This window comes from Musca domestica, unplaced genomic scaffold (genome assembly GCF_030504385.1).
Source record: "Musca domestica strain aabys unplaced genomic scaffold, Musca_domestica.polishedcontigs.V.1.1 4, whole genome shotgun sequence".
NCBI lineage: Eukaryota > Metazoa > Arthropoda > Insecta > Diptera > Muscidae > Musca > Musca domestica.
The window spans coordinates 13,197,898-13,217,860 of record NW_026712328.1 but is presented as its reverse complement, the minus strand read 5'-3'; the positions used below and the strand labels follow the sequence as shown (position 1 = coordinate 13,217,860).

Here is a 19,963-nt window from a genome sequence, read left to right as displayed (position 1 = left end):
TACCCAAATCACAAAATGGCCTACAATGTTAATTATTTTTATTACGATATTCATTTTACTCTCTCAATGTTTCACTATTTTCCCAGTGTCACCCTCGATTATGATTTTCTATTTGGATATGATTTTCTATTTGGATATTGACATGTTTATCTACATTGAAATCGACACATATTGACATCACTGTTTTATATTTGTCTTCTTTTTGGTCTGTCATTCGGGAAACAAGGTGGAATGGAACATTTCAATCATTCAAAACAAAACGAGAGTAAAACATTTCTTCAGTTCTTTTGTTGCGGCGTTTGCTGATAAAGTTCGTTCTTGTCGTTAGAAAAGAAATAACTCGAAACTCCTAACGCGTGAAATTATTTGCCATAAAATACATAAAAGTTTTGAAGGAAAATAATTTGTGATTGGCGTTTGATGTTTTCGAGGGCAGTTTTAACAACGAATTAACCAGAGTAAGTTCCCCAAATCAGACTTCATCTTCTTGCTGAGGGTGTGAGAGTATGTGGATAAATTGTGAAAAAAACGACTCATCTTGATTTGGTGTTGTGTTATTAATTTTCATTTCGTACAATCGTTTTTGCTTAGCCCTCATCGTACTATATACGTGGTATTCTGTGCCTTAGTGGATTTCTCACGTTTGGAAAATTTTGTGCCATTCGAACATTTCAATTGATTTTTTCCAAACCTGCATTTTGTTGCCCCACTTTTGTGGCAGTGCATGAATGCATTTACACGAACCTACAGGCATACATACATATGAATGCATGAGTATTTGAACTCTGACAGTCCCAGGCGCCACCCTAGTCTTTTCTAACTCTGATAGAACGAGCATTAGTTGGCCAATTTGTGTGATTGTGTAGCGAGGGCCATTCATTTGAAATTTGGTATGTGTGTCTTCGCTTCTTAATCATGTTTTTTTTTTTTTCTTTTCTAATGTCATTGCTGTTCTCTTCTTCCGTTTGTTGTTTAATTTCGCCTTTCATGGCCTTCGTGTTTCATAATTTGTTGCGAAAATTGAAGACAATCAATGGAATGAAAGCAACAACAAACAACAACATATAAAACCGGCATGTCATCTTCTGCTCTGAGGAACAAAATGGAAATTCCTCGATGAGGGAATGGAACGGCAAACATGACTTGTCAAATGATTAAACGATGGCAATATATTTAAAATACAAATTGCCTTCAATAATGTGGAAACCTTAACTTGAATTCTGCACGGATTTGTATTCAATGTTCTGCTATTTTCTACATTGAGAGCAGAAAGATATTTGGAACTTCAAAAAAACATGAGAGGTGGCAACAACAGCTGATGCATGAAGTAAATACGAATGAAATGAAACAAATTTAGGAATAATATGGATAAAGAAAGTGGCATTTAGGCTGCCGTCGACAAGAAGTCTTTAAGTAGAAAAAGTCACTTTTTTTCAGAAAACCCTTTTGACAATGTCGACCTACATGCAGTTTAATTGCCTCCTTAAAGCAAAGCTAGCCATGAGGCAACATTTCCACTGACTGTTGTGAAAAAGTTGGTCATGGTACACACTTCCCAAAAGGCAAAGATTTCTTGCTTTGGAAGATTTGACATATACTTTTAAATTTGAGAACTTCTCAATACTTTCACACCAGCTCGTGCAACATGGTTTTTTATTTAAACTCAAACTTAAATATTGTGGTAAAGGTTTTCTACTATGGTAAGAACATCTACAGGCAAATGAACTCCTATCCCCAAAGATATCAGCTCGAATTGACGAATTGAACAAATGTATGGGGCTCAATTGTAGTTTAGTAAAAATCCTTTATTTTCGAAAAATTTTGCAGAGGCAGTGACGGTTGCGGTTATCCAAACGTCGAAAAGGCCGCATTATAGGAGTCCACAAAATAAATGCCAAACTAAAGTTGACACTATAACCTTTCCAAAATGCTGCAAAGTGGGTATATCTTTCCTGGATCCGGACATATGGGTCTTTGAACCGGGACAGCCCGCATAGACTGCATCCTAGGCGCACCATTCCCATGTAACAATTAAGACTACTTTCACTGTAAATGGTGTTAGCCGAATTCACAATCTATGGCATTAAGGATTATACGGGGGTATTCTAGGATATTTTGCTATTACTTAGATATAAAACTCAAAAATAACATTTCGTGGAGTATTTTTTATTGCATCTTGTATATTATGTTCTTTGTACTTTGGTAATTAAAATGCATTTTTAGATTGTCATTTTTCTGGGGATGTTTCGAACTGAACGAATACCTAGGTTATGAGAAGTTACCTTTTTTTCCACATTCTCTTATACAATTTCTATTTATTCGAATCTGTTTGTATTTTTATAAAATTTATAACGTGAATTTTATTCTAATGCATAATATGAAAATTACTGTGTTACCTAAAATTCGACCTTTTTCACCTCAGAAGTAAAACACATGTATTTATATGAGAGTTACCCAAATACGTTGTGTGTTGAAAATATAAATGAATATACAAAAAATTTGAACGTTTGTAATTGCCAAATATTACAATGGCGGGAATTCAACAAAGTATCAATAATAAAGCATTAATATTTGGTAGATTTTAAGATATGGACCTGACGTATTTAAGTATAAGCCTATTTCTAGAATTCTCTTTTGAAGACTTGATAAATTACTAAACGACATGCCTTTTAAAACACTTTAGTTTTTTATATAAACTAAACTTTGTTTTATGTATGCCTGATTGTTTCATTTTAAGATATTCTGTCATGTGACGAAAACCAAAATATCTCATTTTTTTATAATTATCGTACTTCCGTTCCTGGAAAAATGCAATGTTCTGCGTTTTGATTCCATTAAAATCTGTTCAAAATAAACTGCTGACTTCTCTTATAATAGTAATGATGGGAATAAAAATTTATACTCAAATACGATGAGATACGTATATCAGTAACTTTGATATATATTAAATAAATGTCGTATATGCCGCATTCACTTCCAGTCATAGTCCATCCCGCCATAATACAAAATAGCTTGTAAAATATTGATTCCGAAAACATGTGTCTGATGTAAACCAATCTTCCACCTCGATTGCAAGTGATCATTATTAATTGTTTTTAGTAAGTGGTTAAGAGTTTTCCTGACCTCTGCAAGTAGTCAGACTGAGCTAACCTTTTGTAGAATTGATTGTGGGTGGCATTCGAGCATTTCGGGGACACCATGTGTGAGAAATAAAACAATATGCACTATTTAATGAAAAGTGCAAATTTCTCACACAAAATACTATATATTGTACTGCAAGTGTAATTGTTGTGCCTGCCGTCTGCATCAGGTTTTGCCGTATAATTCTCTCGTGTTATGTAAGAAACGTAAATCGAGAAGAAAGTCCATAATTTTCTTCAATTTAAATGTAAATTTGCTATGTGCACAATCATTCATATGACTAGATAACATAAATAACAATAAATTTGAATCAGACTTTACTTATCGCACACAGCCGCACACACAAACACACCCATACCCGCGGTGTCATGCACTCACACTTAAGCAAACACGAGATTTTACCATTGAATGTCAAAAATTATATCAACATCACCTTCAAATGATAAAAAAATATATATGCCAAATTAACACCCGTCACAAATTGATAAGCATTTGTTGTAGTGCGAGTTGTCGTCAGTGCGAGTTGTCGTCACAAGGAAAATAAATAATTGTCGAAAGAAGTGTTGTTATTTTAATCATAGAATAGAGGAGGTTCGATAGATATTCAAACTGAGGCAAACCCCAAAATGGAAAATTTCATGATTTGTTCAATCAAAAGTATTTGTAAAAAGCCTGTGATTTCGAGATCAGTTGTTGACGCGATTTGTGATAAACAAGATGTTTACAAATTATTATCAATTTGACGTCGATATGTCCATTCTTAGCGTTACACGTAATAATAACTGATAACAATTTATAAAAGAGAAATCTTTTAATTACATACATTCAGTAATTTCTAAAAATTGTAAAAATGTGTTCTCTCTCCCATACCGCGAACAAGTCAATGAATGTTTGCTACGTACAAATTCAATTTCCCGTTCCCCCATTTCGACGATGACGACTACAGTGTGCAGGTTAATTATTCTGAAATAGCCTTTTAATGGCTTTTAGATTCTTATTTAATTAAGCCAAAAAATAAACAACGAAGGCTCGTGCGTACATACAGTGGTGGCCAAAACATATGCAACAAATATTAGTTTTTTAAGAAGTCCTCTAAAAAAAATATTTTCTAAAGGAAACAAACGGAACTTGTTATAAATTTTTTTAGCTCATTTTATTGGTTAACAGAAAATAAAATTTAATCCATACTTATAACAAAGAAAACATAGAAAATTTGTAGATATTCAATATAGTCTAATATTTGGTTGGTCAAAACATATGCAACCAATCATTGTGTTAAATTGTTTGTGCAAGAATATTAATATTTTGTAGCAAATCCTTTATTTTTAATTACAGCCTGACATCGGCGACGCATGGACGATATAAGGTTGTCAATAAAATGTTGAGGAATCGATTTCCAGGCCTCTTCCAACCTGTTGTACAAAATATTCGTATTTGTACAATTTTCACGATTGATTCTTTGATTGACGATTTCCCAAAGGTTCTCAATGGGGTTTAAATCAGGTGATTGCGGTGGCCATTGCATTACTGCAACATCATTTTGTGCTAACCACGATTTAACAACTCTTGAAGAGTGTTTGGGGTCGTTGTCGTGCTGGAATATCCATCGCAATGGCATCTCATACTCTGCATATGGTAGCATTACCGTTTCCAATATGTCTTTGTACATGTACTGATCCATTATTCCATTAATTCTATGCAATGGACCTACTCCTGCAGCAGAAAAACACCCCCACACCATTACGCTGCCTCCTCCATGTTTCACTGTCTTTGTACAGTATCGAGCTTGGAGCCGCTTATTAGGTGGTCGCCGTACATAACGCATACCATCGCTACCAAAGACGTTAAATTTGGATTCGTCGCTAAACAATACAGTTCTCCATTTCATTTCTGTCCAATGTAAATGCTCCTTTGCAAACTGCAAACGCTTTTTTTGATTACGTATGGAAATAAGAGGTTTTTTTGCTGGGCGGCGGGCTGGAAGGGAGGCATCATTTAGACGTCTGCGAATAGTCCGATCAGAAATTTGTATTGGGAGTGTTGCAGCAATTTTTGAGGATGTGATAAAAGGATCTTTTTTCACTTTTTGGATTATTAAATTGTCCGTACGATTAGTTGTTTTGCGAGGTCGACCTCCGCTGTGTTGTACCGAAACATCCGAATTCTTTTTAAAATTCGCAATAATGCGAGAAACTGAACTTTTATGCACCTTGTATTTTAGTGAAATATTTTTTTGTGACATTCCTTCGGAAAAATCGGCCACAATACGTTTTCTTAGCTCGATTCCGAACTTATCCCGCGCCATAATTAAATATCTTTTTTTTACTTTTAATCGAAATTCTACTGCTAATTTGTGCAAGGTTATCCGTGATTAATACAGTTTCAACAAATATATTATGAAAACACGTGAGAAAAAGTGGTAAAAATACCGTTATCCGTAAATGATCGAAGAGTTGCATATGTTTTGTCCATATCCATTTTTAGGTTATCGATAAACATAAAAAAAAATTGACAAAATCAAAACCAGATGTTTGTTCTGGTACATATGATCGGTGTCTAAGTTACTACAGAGGAATATAGATGTATTATTAACGTATTGCTTGGAACAAAAATTGCTTTTATGAGTCATTTTACAATATGTGATGTCCAGTTGCATATGTATTGGCCACCACTGTATGTATGTAGTTTTTTATAACAAAATACAATTCGTTTTCATTTGATTAAAAACGTCTTTGAAATATATAGCGATAGTAGCAGCAGTAGCACAATTTACCCTCTGCCCAGTATTGTTTCATGGATCATGTCTTGAAAAGATACAGTGTGATATGAAAAAACTGCAACCAACTTCAGACTGCTGTCATTTCTAAGCCACTCGTCCGACAGCTGTTAAACTTATCCCAGTGATAGCTCATTATATTGTTCACAAGTGTACAAAAGCATTTTGGTGAGAATTTTCCAGAAAAAAGTTATTCGTGATGGAATTCAAGCGTGATAGTGTGATTTCTTTATAAATGGCTGGAAAACCACAAGCGGCTATCGTTAGAGAACTCCAGCATTTAAATGTGAATAAATCTTTTATGTCTCGTACCATCTCTCGTTACCGTGATACTGGTAGCGTAGCCAGTCGTCAAGGAAGTGGACGAAAGAAAACAGCAACACCCGTGTCGCAGTGGCCGAAAAATGGTTCGTGAGCTGAACATATCGCAATATTCCATTCGGCTATTCCAAAAAGTGCAAGAACTTACACAAAATGATCGTGTTTACTTGCCAAAGAGGTCAGCTGAAAATGTGCACCTTCGGTTGGCCACCAGAACTCAAGCGCCGCTCGAATTAATCGACCGAATATTATCGCGAAAATATTCTGGAGGGTGTATTAAACATTGGCCACGTGAACATTTTGGCACTCAGCACGCGCCACCCAAGAATGGTTACAAAATGATGTTCCTCGCTTCATTTCCAGCGCACAATGGCCACCAAGGATACCAATCCGTTGGACTATTGTGTCTGGAGTATTTTGGATAGCAGGGTTGGCACTAAAAAATACCAAAGTGTCGATCACATTCAGCAAGCTCTTCGCCGGGAATGGACCAAAATACTGCAGAGTTGGACTATTGTGTCTGGAGTATTTTGGATAGCAGGGTTGGCACTAAAAAATACCAAAGTGTCGATCACATTCAGCAAGCTCTTCGCCGGGAATGGGCCAAAATACCGCAGAGCAACATTCGCATGAAGACCATAATTCGACCCATAGGTGACCAATTCGACCAAATCTAAACTAATTCTAAAATTTTATGCTATTTCCGACATTTTTTGCTTTCACTCAATAAAATTAAAAAAATGAAAAAATTATGGCGTTTGACTTTGTTGCCGTTTTTTATTTCACCCTGTATATCATGTAGTTAATGGTCTTGAAATCAGACTAAAATAAATAACAAAATTTAATCTTACTATAATAAAGTTCCATACCATTCCTGTTCAATAAAACAAACATTTCAAAGAGTTACCTGCTGGTAAGTCATTGTATTTGCAGATTTTTTAAAATATGAAAAATGTTGGTTTCGAATGAATGCGAAATAATATAAATTTTATATTTAGGATGGTAATGAAGAATGTCTCTACTTTAGAAAATTATTTTTTATAAATATATGTAAGTTTTTCGCACCCAATGCAAAAATTGAAATACTCTAGGAGTTCCAAACAACTGTTCGGCCCATTCGTCGGGATAATTGTTCACTACCTGCTCTGCATGTATCCAGTTTTTGGGTGCGGTCTTAAAGTAAAAAAGCAATTTCAAAATCTTCTGAAAATGTATGTCGTATAATCAAGCAAATACTAAAATAAATGCCTTGCCCCACTGTATATATTCGTATATATATATTACAGCCAGAACAAAAATAATTGTGCCGGGGGCTTTCCCGTTATAAGTGATTTTCAAATAAATTTGTTTTCTACAACGAAATCTTTAGATGCAGTCCAGACGCGAGAGTTAAGCAAATACAGATTCTGGCTTACTTACTTTGTTGTAGTACACAAGGTAAATAAACAAATTAAAACGTAAATTATGGTTAAGTTAAAACGTATTATTTTCGGGCCATAAAATGTATGCGGTCATGTGCATTTGATATTCAAATAGTCTATTTGACATTGACTGCCAATGTGTGTTGTTGTGATTTTGTATTTGTCACTTGAACAAAATAACACGAGTATGAATTCGAGTGGAACTTGGTTGAGTTCATTTCTTAATGTGTTAGAAAAAAATAAGCATGGGTTAACAATTCAAATAACTAGGTTCACGTTTTCTCTTATGGGATACCATATTGCCATTACAGGTCATCAGGGGCTTACCAAAAGCTAAGGTGATTCGATGCAATTTTGTAAAACATGCATTCGCTTACAATTAAATTAACTTTCATGAAAAAAAGCATTATTTACTTTTTAGTAACTTAAGAAGTAAACAAATAGTAAGTTCGGCCGGGACGAAGTTTTGATTCCCTCCCATGATATATACAAAGGCAGTTAGACTCTCATTATAAACTTCAAATACAAAATTTCTGACTATTCCGTTGAAAAAAAGGGGTGAAATGCTCAAAATGAGGTGGTACCGTTACATAACCGTTAGGAACATATAACAGCCTTTAAATTTTAACCAACTCTTCGAAAATGTGCAGAAAATCGCCGAAAAGCTTAAAACGAGGAGGTTCCATTTTATGGGGGCAATACGAAAAAGTTGGCCGATAAAGCCGTTCATGAATATACATACTTGGTTGCATGCATGGTACAATGAAGAGAAGGTAGGCCAACTTTGAAAAAATTGCAAGTATAGAGGTCTACCTGTTTGGCTTGTAATGTCAGAATTAGTATCAGAACAATAAAAAAAATCAAACAACTTGTTGCATTTATTTTGAATAAATAATTGAAAACCGCGAAAACTGAATGAAAGGTCAACACTTCTTTTCAAAACCATGTTCTATGTATCTCTAAAGGATTATTTGGCTACAAAAACTCTAGATTTTGTCGATGCATACTATGAAATAAACATTTTGAAAACATCCGAATTTGAATATTTTCTGAACAAGTTTTTTGTTACTTAAAAAAAAACACATACATAAACAAATAAAGATGACATATTAAGCCAAGAAAACAAAAAATTAAAATCATATGGTATCATAGCCCTACCTTGATATCATTGTACCATGCTTGGTTGGGTCTTAAATGATAACGGAATAATAAACATAATATACCTTCCATGGTAGAGGGTAAAAAAGTTTACAAATTATACTTTCTACTTCAAAAGGTGAAATATTAAAAGCATTGGAGAGCGTTTAATAATACCCATATTCCACCAACATTTCATCAATTGGAATTATAAATAGGAACAATATTCACCAAAATAGAAGAAACAAGTGGTATGATGGAATGTTGTTATCATGACTAATACTTATGTTGCAACGTATGCGAAGCTATTTTGTATATTAGTTACACAAAATGCACTGATTGATTTACTGAGGAAAATATTCAAAACAAAGCAACAATTTGTATATTTTTGATAGTTTTCAAAACGTCCAAAGTCGAAGCTTTTAAATGCCAGTACTTGAAATATTCAAATATTGTGTCCCATTTATTCCGATTTAAATATATAGCTAAGCCTTCCTATTTTACTTATTGAGATAGAAAGGTCCTAATAATATAGCGGATAATGAAACTGAATTTATTCCATTATTTAAACGTTACTTTTTGTCGAGATTTTTAATCAACGTCAAATATTTATAATTTTTTTTAATTTACCAAGAAATTATGTAACAGTACAGGTATTCAAGTTTTGGCACGTCAAAATACCGCTTCAGATGTGCTTTTTGCTTCTTTTTAGTGTGTCGTAACAAACACATACGTATATGCAAATAATCGCTTCACCTTCAAACAAGCTATTTACGAATAATCTGTTTTGAAAACCAAAACTATACACTACCCATTATTGGTTTTTAAAAATCGCTCCATTCTATTTTCACATGTGTGAGTCATTAGTGCCATTTATGCCAACGCTACGCTTAGATTTGTAAATGAAACAAAGTTTGAATTCATTTGAAAGTTGCGATATTCAAAAAGATCTGTCTACATTTCTATCAGAATGTTGTACGCAAATGTACAATAGAGAATAGTATCCAAAATGTTAATTGCTTTTTATACCCTCCACCATACTATGGAGGTTATATTAACTTTGTCATTCCGTTTGTAACTCCTCTAATCATGTTAGACCTAACAAAGTATATATATTCTTGATCAGCTTAAAATTCTATGTTGATTTTGCGACGTCCGTCTGTCTGTCTGTTGTAATCACGCTATCTTTCGAACGAAAAAATTTTGCAGACATGTTTATTTTGCCAGTAGGCAGGTTGAGTTCGTAAATGGGCCATGTAGGTCCCTGTTTTCATTAGCCCCCATATAACGGTACCTCCCGATATTCGGTTTTTGATGATTTTAGCGACATTATTTACCGGGATTGTTTCAAATTTGGTATTTGAAGTTCCAAAGGGATACTCCAGCCTAAGACAGAAAATTGTCTGTGCAGGTCCACGTCTTCGTATAGCCCACATATAACGGTAACTCCCGATATTCGGTTTTTGATGATTTTAGCGACGTTATTCACCGAAATCTCTTTCAAATTTGGTATTTGAAGTTCGTAATGGATATACAGCCTATAACACGTCTTTGCATAACACCCATACAACTGTACCTCCCTATGTACGGTATTTTAATGATTATAGCGACATTATTCACCGGAATGGTTTCAAATTTGGTATTTTAAGTTCGTATTGGATACTACAGCTTATGACAGAAAATTGTCTTTGCAGGTCCACGTTTTCGTATAGCCTCCATATAACGGTACCTTCCAAAATGCCGTATTTTGATGACTTCAGCGACATTATTCACCGGAATTGCTTCAAATTTGGTATTTGAAGTTCGTAATGGATACTACAGTCTAAGACAGAAAATTGTCTGTGCAGGTCCTCGTTTTGGTATAGCCACTGTACCTCCCTATATTCGGCATTTTGACGATTTTAGCTACATTATTCCCCATTTTTTTTTCAGCTTTCGCATTTTAATATTGTAATGGCTTATGACAAAGTTGCCTATGCAGGTCCGCGTCGTCGTACAGACCCTAATATAACGGCAACATTCAGTAGTTTTAAGATTTTAACAGAATTTTTATTTTTTTTTTTTATTTTCCAAATGTTGGAGGGTATTCAAAGTTCCGCTTGGCCGAACTTACAGCTTTTTTACTTGTTAAAGTAACCCTTTGTAATATTTTCCAATTCCAAACATTCACATTTTTGTATTATTTTTTAAACACACAAAAAAGGAATTGTTCAATTGACATTGTTGAAATTGTTTAAAATTGAAATTTCGTGGGCCCGACGTTACTGGGTAACTCTCATATAAATACATCTGTTTAAATTGTGTGGTGAAAAACGTCGCTTAAATATTTTTGGACGCTAAGGAAAAGTGGTATTGAATTTACATTATCTTGAACGTAGTAAGGTAAGCATGTTCCCATTGGTTAATAAGTTCTATTTAGGACTTATTAGACAGTTACAGTTTCTTAGAATTTGTTTTATCGAAACATATTTATTTGAAACATTTGGTTACAAAAAAAAATTAATACAAATCTTATTACCAATAAACAACTTAAATAATGCAGCAAAATTAATTTTTACAAAAAACTAATTATGAAAAGGAATCTAAAAAGCAAAAGCGTTACATTAATTTGTTTAGAAAGCTAACCAATCGCATTTGTTTAATTAAGAATCTAATATTAAAATAAATGAAATCCATTTTTCTATTAATGAGTATTTATTTAAAATTCGAATGGAAGAGAATAGTCGCTTTTACACACTCCATGGTGGATATGTACTTTGATTTCATGTTTCCGTTTGCAATCGATCGAAATAATCAGCTAGAAGATGGACTATGTTTCTTCACATTTACGAAATCTTCCAATTTAAGGTGTTTTTAAAGTTTTCACCTAATTTCATCGGCTCTACAAGTTTATATGTATTAACAATGTAGAATTACAGCTGATAGATGTGGATTTTACTCTTCTCTCTTCTAATATCGTAGACGCTGCAAACTACTTATAATTGGTTGTGGTCCACAGGAAAACGTAGGAATTTTATCGCTAATTTTTTGGGAAAGGGTTCGGTTCCTATTTAAAAATGTTAATATCTCAAGGAAGCGCTTTGTCTTTCCTTCAGCTTCTACTTTATAATCGGTGGTTATTTTCATGTAGCTAATTTTTGAGTGGTACAGTATAATAGTAAATATATTATTTACTCTAGGAAATGTTTGTATGCTCAGCATCTAATGGTTAACGTCATATTTTGTAGTTATTCGTTAATGTGGCCTCGGTTTGTTGCCTCTAATTTATATTGATTTTCATTCCTATTTTTTGTTAAGAATACATATTTATCTAGAGCTGCTGTGAAGAGCTCAGTGCCTTTTCCAAGCCATTTCTCAGTTGACTGGCTATGTAAACATAATTAAAATATTGCGCATATTAATAAGTATAATTAAGTGGCTGCTTTTTGTCTGTTTGGTTTATTTTTAGACATCTGAATTTTAGATCCACAGCATATTTGGATATTCACTGTTGCAAAGCAAAGGTAAGTTTGATTTGAATTAATGCTTAAATGATAAGGGCAATGAAGATACGTATAAAATAATACTCATTAAAGTTCATTCTTCCGGGAGTTTTACAATGTTTTCCTCAGCATATTGAATTGATATTTAAACGAAATTAAAAAATTTTGATTTTATTTGACACCTTAAAAAATTAAATTCTGAAATATTTGTTTCCATATTAAAGCGTTACCTAAATACCAAGTAAAATACATGTACAATACAATACAATAAGGAGCTAGAACAGCTTCCTAAAACTACAGAAATACATCTCTGAGGCTATGCCCGCTTCCTTTCAGACTTATTCAAAATTGTATACAAAAAGTCGTTTTCATTTTTTTTATATTTTTCTAGATTTTTAAAAAGAATTAAATAGCGCGAAAAATTAAATAAATGCCTGGATTTTCTCCTAATAATATGATCCAAACTGTTCAAGCTTTCAATTTCATGGCTAAACTGGTTAATAGCTTTAATGCGCGAGCCGCAATGTACGTGTCTTTCAATCGTTGGTTTTCCAAATATTTTCTTTTTATTTTTCAAAACAATAAATACATACACAAAATTGACAGAAATCGCCACATTTAGAAAAAAAAAATGTAATCAGGTGGTAGCTCTACCTTATATTTTTATTGTACCATGCATATATCTATATGAATGTTACCCAAATACGTCGGGCGTACAAAATTTCAAAGTTGAACATATTCAGCATTGACAATTGAATTTTTGTGGGATGAAAATCGGAATGTAAATGGCATATATAACAATTGGATGAATGTTAAAACCTATCAATCTTTACAACGTTATAAGTCGGTGGATTTTAAGGTTTGGACCTGGCGCATTTGGGTAATACGGACGTTTATAAGAATTTACCGCATTGGGAAAATTGAAGATTTGTCTACGCTGCGTCGAATTTTATGTAGCGCTTTTGCTCGCCATTTATCTAAATGACAGAGACCATGGACGAACGACCTTCAAGGGAGAAAGCTGTGTTATAAGTGTGGAGGCACAACAATTTCTTCAAAAACGTAACACTAAAAACGTAATACTATTTTGCAAATATAATCCAGTAATAGTCCGACATCCCATTTTGTTTTTTATGTCCGAAAAATATCAAATCCTGTCTTAAAATCTCTCTTGCAGCGATAAATAAGGACTTTAAAAAACCTAAACACTGAAACAACAAATAACACATAAATCAATACAGATTTCTTGGCAATTCAACCATGCCGGCGCCATAAAAACGAGCCAATTTTTGCTAATTGCGATCAAATCACCTTTCCCCAATGAATTTACATTATCTTGAACAATAGTGTCGATAACAGTGACCAGTAATGACGAATAAATAACACAGAAATTCACGTGAGCTAAGTAAAGCAACAATAATGCCCATAAACAATACAAGAGTGTGTCTGTAAGCCACATGTATATGATAGTCAAATCTAAATCTATTTTTATGATCTAGTAGTAACGTAGTAAGGCTTTAACTATAAATTAGTTGACAGTGCAGTTAATAGGTGATGAAGGCGCTGGCATTCCCATTTTTATATATTCGCTCTGTTTGAACGTTAAATCTGTGATTGCATTTCTTGTTGGTTGGTGTTTTACGTTAAGATAATTCTATGATGGAAAGATGTTAATTAAACAAGTTTGGTACTCAACTTTATCATGTCTTTATGTTTTTCAAATGTACGTTAGGTCATATTTTTCACATCACTCTTTACTGTCATAAATGTGAATAAACGGTGCGATACATAAAATTTACTATAATTTAAACAAATTTAGTGTATATTTAAAGTATCACGCTCTCGATAAAACAAAAATTAATCACAATCAAGTATTTGGTAAATTATTACTCTGTTCCGGTAACTGAAAAAATCTATTAGTATTGCAATTTTTTTCGATATCATAAGGGCAATATCGGTTATCGTAGTAAAAAGTTTTAGATTCTTGCAGTTCTGTAACAGATCATATAGCTATGTTCATAAACTCGAATTGAATTTATAATATGGAAAATAATCATTTATATTTCAATATGTATGCCTTTTAAAATGCGATTTCTTCTATAATTATTTATTACTATTATCATTGACATTATTATGATTATGATTATTATTATAATTATTAAATTCATTCCCACAAAGAGAAATAAATTTAAATTAAATTTTTTAAATAAACATAAATTACCAAAATTTTTACAAAGCAAAGTACCGAAGACGATTCTTCTCTACAATAATACTACATAAGACTTGCCCTTTCAACAGTCGTTTTCGTTACACTCTAATAATCGTTTCTAAAATGTATGTATACAACAAGCAAATATATTTGCTTTATTACAGAATCTATTTTTAGTGATTCGTACATTTGTCAATTGAGCAGACGGTTTAAAAATAAAAAAATCACTCGAACAATAAACACACTAATGTTAAAAAGTATGCCTCTCTATTGGAAAAAAATGAACAGAATTGTTTGAGTCTGATATTCCAACCAATATATGCAGAATCAGATCGAATAAAGTCGTTTGTAAAGACAACAATAATATTGCTGAAATCTCAGAAAACTATGAACATTCTATTTAACCTATTTAAATATGTTATCCTGTCTACCTTTACAATATAAGACATATTATTCCTATAAATCCATGGATTTTGAAAACTTTTACGTACCATAAGAATATTACATCATTGTATATGCGTGAAATCAACAGTTTCTTTTGTTGTTCGGATACAACCACATCAATGTGTGATAAGGAAATTAATTTATACACAGCAACAAGACAAATATTAACGACAGTGGTTTACTTGAGATTGCTGTACACACATACTGCGCATTATTACATTTCAAAGCGGGAGGAATGAACTTTAACGTCATTGTCCATGCAGCAAAAATATTTTTATACATTGATATTTCGATTTAAGATTTTTAGACGTCCTTGTTTCTTTTTTGCGTGGACATGGACAAGGTCGCCACATTGCAGATTAGACATTTGACGATTTTTTAACTGTTCATAATTTATGCTTTGCTGTTGTGCACAAGAATACCGCCATGATTGATGGATTAGTGTAGGAACAAAATGCTGATATATTTAGCTATAAGACGTGACGTATTGACATATACTCTATATTCACGAGAAACACATTCAGTTCTGGCGAATTCCAATATCGTTTAATAATTTATTAAAAAATATGAAAGCATATCCAGAAATTTAAATTAAAATAAAAATTAAAAAAAAAAACTGAAAGTCGCTTTACTTTTATTGTTTGATCATGACAGAATGCAGTTCTACACATATTAAAGAATGATGGTCATCACCTTACCAATGTATGAAATTCTATAAGTATCAATTGTTATTGCTTTAGACAAAGACATAAAACTATAAAGACTGGGCAAAATGCATATGGGCTTTAATTTTTGAATCAGGTAATAGATGGCAGGAGAACAAAACAGAAATGCATTACAAAATTTTAGAAAAATATGTTATTCATATATCGCCGAAAAATGGCGGAAATACGCGGAAAAAAATATCAGCTATGATAGACATGCTCTCAAAAATCTATTCCAGAGCATTTTCTTGTACATTGTATCGATAAAAATCAACAACAACCCTTAAAAAGTGTCAGCTCTGTTAACTTATAACATAATTCTATGTCACGATATCGTGATATAACATATTTTTCCACTACCAACGCCATCTATTGAAGAAAAGTGAAAATGTAATGTCGCAACTTATTATATTATATGTCTTTGCTTTAGAGCCGGGTAATATAATAATTCAAATAAAACTTTTGGATAATGCTTAAAATGCATTCCTAAATTGCTTAAATATGACAATTTTCTCGTCTTAAACGCCGTGCAATAGACGACAATTTTACTCAAAATCGCTAAATGCATCCAAAAGCCATGAAATTTCATGTTAGATGTTTTAAATCTATGAATTTTTTTATGGAAAAATAAAAAAAACTATAATTAAAAAAATCTGTGTATTTTTAAAGTACCTGTCATCTCATTTTGGTAAGCTTTCCATTTATACTTGTAGTTATCCCTTAGTGTTTGTATTTTAATCCGAACCATTTTTAAGCATTTCGAGTTTAAAATGAAAACGATTATAAGAAAAAAGCCAAATTACAAAAGTTTGATTTGCTAAGTAGTAGAAAAAGAGCCATTAAAATTACCAAAAAGATTCTTGCAATTAAAATGATCTAGGGTGAGATAAAAAAAAACTGCAACAAAGTAAAACGCCATATTTTTTTTTTTTGAATGAAAGCAAGAAATATAGGAAACAGCGTCAAATTTTAGCTTTGTTCGAATTGGTCATCTTTGGCACGAATTATGGCCTTCAAGCTGCCAATGAAACCGTCACAAGCTGTCCGAATGTTGCTCTGGTGAAGCGAGGAACCTCATTTTCTTACCATTCTTGGGTGGCGCGTGCTGAGTGCGATGGTGCTGAGTCGTGTTGGAATGTCCAAGGTCTGCGGCCCACACCATCACCATGGCCGGCGCTGGAGTTCTGGTGGCCAACCGAAGGTACACATTTTCGGCTGACCTCTTTGGCAAGTAAACACTACCGTTTTGTTTGTTTACAAATTGCTGGACAACGAATGTTTTCGCATAGGAGAAAACCAAATTCGGCAGTTCACCCCTTTCGGCCAAGCGAAGCAACTCTTTAGCTCTTTTGAGTCTATTTTCTTTCTGTTGCGGTGTAAGTACTTGGACTTTTTGGAATTCCAATGGCTTTACTGCGAGCTCATTTTTCAATATTTACCGAATGGAATATTGCAACATGTTCAGCTCACGAGCCATTTTTCGGCCACCACGACGCGGGGTTCAATCAAGACGCTTCTTTATAAAGATTTATTTACATTTAAATGCTGGAGTGCTGTAACGATAGCCACTTGTGGTTTTCCACCCAAATATAAAGAAATCACACTATCACGCTTGAATTCCATCACGAATAACTTTTTTTCTGGAAAATTCTCCCCAAAATGCTTTTGTGCAATGAAATGAACTGTCACTGAAATAATTTTAGCAGCTGTCGGACGAGTGGCTTAGTATTGACAGCAGTCTGAAGTTGCTTGCAGTTTTTGCATCTCACCCTGTAATCCAAAATAGTAAGCATAGTAGCTGACCACAAAACTTGCCTTGGTCAGAAACGAGATACATTGTATGCTCTAAATTATAATTTTTTATTGGATATACCTGCACCAATGAACGGATTCAAATGACTAAAAGAGCAACAGACATTATCTCAAAAACAGTTAAATGGCAAGGGTAGTGAAGAGTGAATGAAATTACTATAGATTATATGTTTAATGTAAAGGTTTTTATTTGTGAAGTGAAGAAAGCATAAACAATTTTATTAAACGCCAGAAGCCAATTTCTATTTATTAACACTCACAGCTTTTCTACACTCTCCCACAATGGATCACATTGTTAAAATGCATGGATGGCAACCAATCTGAGATTATATATTTTGTTGAATAGTATTTTTAGATTTTCGCTAAATATTGCTAATTACTCTTAACAATGGAAACCATTTTTGCGGAGAACAACAAATAAGTAAATAAAACCCACTAAACGGCTATTGAGTACCATGAAAATGGTTGCTTGCTGTAGCACGTTTGAAATACATATTTGTGTGAGCTAATATTTATTATCCCAATCACATGATTCCACAAAAAATGATAAACGTCAGAGATTTTAACATAAGTATTAATCAAATCAGTAAATTGGTCGAATAGGGCTAAATGCCCATAATTAGAGTTTTGCCAAGACCCGGGATTTATTGCATTTGGAAATGTTTGCATGTTTGTTTGTTTCGCATTTATTTTTAAATAAAGTAATTCTTCGTATACAGTCGAACACGGTTATAATAAATTTTACATTTTTCATTACTTTATGTATGCAAACAACATAAATACATAAAAAATAGTTTTACAACTCTATATATTTTGTACCCTATAAGATTGACTCTTGAAAAAGAGTCAAACAATTGAGCAATATTAATGACTTCATATGCCATAGGTTTCACTGTATATTTCTTTAGTTCCATTTCAAGTGAACTATATGGTTTGTTCACACACTGCGACATCTATAACCAGCCGCACGGATACGTTTTTTTAGGTGCCAATGTGTCTAGATAATAAATGGTACTACCAATTGTGTACTGACTGTAGAAAATAACTTTATTCAACTAATCCAGTTCCATCAACCAGGTGTTTTCAATTCTATCTGCATTGAAATCTAAGTCACATTTTCTAATTACTTAGAAATAAAGGTAGTTTATACTTTTGTAAAATGCTCTTGTCATTGCCTGGAATTGAGGAACGACGAGCAGAGTCGTCGGTGCTGTACGCGACAAAGATATTTTGGCGAACGTGGAAACATTAACAAATACCGCTGTATTGGAATCATGGAAAATGAATGGAATGGTATTCAACTGAAACGTTAACTGAAAGCGAGGAGGGCACTAAGCAAATCAGGCGTTCACATTGAAATTAACACCTTTTTATTATTGTTATTCTCACTTGCCTGTATTCGCCGGTAGCTGTGTGGTGCGTCATTTAGAGTAATTTCGTAAAATGAACTTGTAGTTTTTTTATTTAGCTTTTATATATTTCGTCCAAAGGAATCAACGGCTTTAGTTCATTGTCAGGTATTGTCGATATCGCTAAATATTCGTACAACGCTCTGTCGTCGATATTTGAAATTTTGTTCCATACAAAATTTTAAAATCGCCAGAAAAAGTGATTTAAATGGTTTTCGACGTGCAAATTATCAGTTATTTCGTGAACTTGTGGAATTTTAGCATAGGCTCAAGAGTAGTAGGTTCGTAACACCACACTCTGGTCACATCTCTCACCCACCAACATCGGACGTTTCTAACCGGGTGTTCCAGGTGAGAGCCGCAGTGGATAAATAACTATTGGCCAGAATGCAGTTTCTATTCTTTGGATGTTTTAAACCAAGTATGTAGTTGATTTGTTTGTAGTATGAAATTTGTGCATATAAAACGTTGTATTGCATAGAATGCCGTTAAAAAAAAAAAAAAAAACAAATAATTTTTAGCATTCTATTTATTAGAAAAGAAAAACTCGTGCTAAAATGTTTGAATTGATTGATGTAATGAAACATTTTTGTTGTTAGATCTCGTTCGTAATAAAATAAGTGATAATTTTACATTCTGACGAGTTTTTAGCAATAAAATATTTTATGAATACGGAATATTTTGTAAAATGAGACGTTAAATCATGTGATAAAGATAGATCTGAATTTCGTGTAAAACTAAACATGAAAATGCGATATTTGTATATTCATCTCCTTGCCACTTTTTTTTTTTTTTGGCAATTTTCAATTTTTTAACCAATGAATGGTAACATCAGTCATTTTTAATAGGTCGAAAGGTCAATAGACATTATTAAAATATAATAGCTTCCCTTTGCACAAAAATATGCTCACCAAAAAAAAAAAAAAAAAAAAAACATGGAAAGTTTTTACCTTTTGCAATGTGTTTTCACTTGTGCGAAATATGCGTTTTTTAGTCTCCCAAAAAATATATATTTGAATATAATATTAAACTTTCGGCAATTTTCGCATTCTTTTTTGTTTTATTTTTTATACATGACAATTTATTTTTAAATAAATATTTCTTGTC

At 33.0% G+C, this 19,963-nt stretch overlaps 2 protein-coding genes across 6 annotated transcripts in view; both read left to right on the top strand.

The window, feature by feature from the left end:
* The first annotated feature begins 316 nt into the window (after positions 1-316).
* The window catches only part of LOC101900972 (serine/threonine-protein kinase OSR1), a 31,341-nt gene continuing 11,694 nt past the window's right edge, over positions 317-19,963 (top strand). The window contains exons 1-2 of one of the 4 annotated variants that reach the window (XR_009342918.1): positions 317-458; positions 1,828-2,932. Coding sequence is in view for 1 of the 4 variants with exons in the window: in XM_005186044.4 (XP_005186101.1) it covers positions 19,244-19,277 (34 nt within the window). In the remaining 3 variants the exon portion in view is untranslated. Of the gene's footprint in view, positions 459-1,827; positions 2,933-12,244; positions 12,300-18,961; positions 19,278-19,963 lie in introns of those variants that run through there. The other 3 variants (XR_009342915.1, XR_009342917.1, XM_005186044.4) reach the window with 3 other exon arrangements.
* LOC101901264 (E3 ubiquitin-protein ligase RNF181 homolog) overlaps positions 320-19,963 on the top strand; it is a 49,893-nt gene continuing 30,249 nt past the window's right edge. The window contains exons 1-2 of one of the 2 annotated variants that reach the window (XM_005186046.4): positions 373-458; positions 12,245-12,299. The gene's annotated coding sequence lies outside the window, so the exon portion shown is untranslated. Of the gene's footprint in view, positions 459-12,244; positions 12,300-19,963 lie in introns of both variants that reach the window. The other variant, XM_011295296.3, reaches the window with a different exon arrangement.